At 37.3% G+C, this 1,837-nt stretch overlaps 1 protein-coding gene across 1 annotated transcript; it reads left to right on the plus strand.

The window, feature by feature from the left end:
* Positions 1–607: 607 nt before the first annotated feature.
* On the plus strand, positions 608–1,303 carry LOC110102665 (40S ribosomal protein S8-like; the record flags this gene model as incomplete). Its single annotated transcript, XM_020831098.2, has 2 exons — positions 608–783; positions 874–1,303. Coding segments are annotated over 2 exons (261 nt in total), but the record flags the coding sequence as incomplete, so codon positions are not given.
* Positions 1,304–1,837: the final 534 nt, after the last annotated feature.

Consider the following 1,837-nt stretch of genomic DNA (forward strand, 5'->3'; position numbering starts at 1 on the left):
TTATATTGATAGAATGCCTCTCTTATTTGCCACTCAATAATGACAATTTCTCCGAAGATTGATGTCTTTCTGCCACTTGCCTTGACATTGCTTACACAGTTCACTGTGTTATCCTCATCATCTCTGTTCCTATTTTCTTGTTTCTATATTTGATCCCAATTTATGTTGTACATAACACTTAAGAACAAAGAGGACAAACTATTCCATTGAACTGTGTAATGTTTGTAATGTTTTTTGGCGAAGAGCGTGTGGATTTAAGTTCAAGATTGTCGCTGATCATCTGAAATCAACTACAGTTGATGATATACCTCTTAAGGCTTCGTTTGGGATGGCTTTCTCTCTGCTTTTTAAAGCAGCTTTCTAATACAAAAATTAAAAGCTGTTTTAAGAAGCAATAAGATAGCCTTCCCAAAAGAGGCCTAAATCTGATCGTCATCGTTTGTGATTACTTCTTTCTGTTTCTTAAAACAGCTTTTTAGTACAAAATTAAAAAAATTGTATTAAAAAGCTGCTTTAAGACACAGAAAGAAAGTCGTCCCAAGTGAAGCCTAAATCTGATCATCATGCTTTGCTCTCATACCTTCCTGTTTGTTTGTGTTTTTCGTAGGGACAAGAGGGTGAAGCCCAGCACGAAGAGGTAAAAAAGAGTGGCCACGTCCAAAGGAAGGTAGAGAAAAGGCAGGAGGGCCGCAAGCTTGATGCCCACATTGAGGAACAGTTTGGTGGTGGGCGTCTCCTGGCCTGTATCTCATCCCGCCCTGGCCAATGTGGCAGAGCTGATGGGTAACACAACCTCCTCTTCCTTGAAAAACTCAAAAAAATCTGATTCTGTAAGCCTCCAGTAGAGCTAATCTGCTTTGCTTCTTTATTCAGTTACATTATCGAAGGCAAGGAGCTGGAGTTCTACCTGAAGAAGATCCAGAGGAAAAAAGGCAAGGGTGCCGGTGCAGCTGCCTGAGTAAACTTTTTAGAAGCTCAAATGAAGTACTATTATTTTCCTTTTTTATGCCTCTAAGCTACTTTTCAACTGTTGCTGAATCTTTAAACCAAAGGCTTCCTTCTGTTATTTGTAATAGCGGATTTTGTTCTGTTCGAATGGTGGTGAACTGAGGTTCTTAATGCTTTGTTTTTTTGCTTAATTTATGTTTGTTCTTGCAAAGCTAGATTTCATTAGAGAAGTGTTTCAGTCCTTTCAGATATATCCACACCACAAACAGCACTGGAAGTAATATTGGATGGCTGGGATGGATGCCACGTGTTTCCTTTATTTTAAATCTGAATAAATTAAATAATTTTCTCTGTATGCGACCTCGAGCACATTGTTACAAGAAGATTATTGTGATCTAATGAAGTGTAAATTGAGAATAACTTGTTATGAAAGTTTTGAGTTCAAGACTTCTTGATGGGTAGTTTAAGCTCTAATCAACGACAAATTTTTAGGTCTGGTCACCGGACCTATTTTTAGGTCCGGACATCCATTAAAAATTTCTCACGTGGACTGCACTTTAACTCAAAAAAGCGCTGTCAAAAGCGCAATTAAAGCGCAGTTAAAGCGCATCTAAATTATAGTCAAAGTGCATAGTCAAAATGTAGTCCACGTGATAAGTTTTTATTGGATGTTCGGACCTATTTCTAGGTCAGGTGATCGGACCTAATAATTTGCCCTAATTAATAGATCAAAATAATGTTTCGTTTGGGATAGTTTTTTTGCTGCTATCATTTTGCATGGGGGTCAGGGTTGGTGCTATTATTTTTATTCGCTACATTCATCAAATCTTCTTTTCTTTTAAAAATTTAGTAAATTAGATGGTGCCAAGAAAATAATGAATGACAATAT

The sequence above is a fragment of the Dendrobium catenatum genome, unplaced genomic scaffold (genome assembly GCF_001605985.2).
Source record: "Dendrobium catenatum unplaced genomic scaffold, ASM160598v2 original_scaffold_270628, whole genome shotgun sequence".
Taxonomy (NCBI): Eukaryota; Viridiplantae; Streptophyta; class Magnoliopsida; order Asparagales; family Orchidaceae; genus Dendrobium; species Dendrobium catenatum.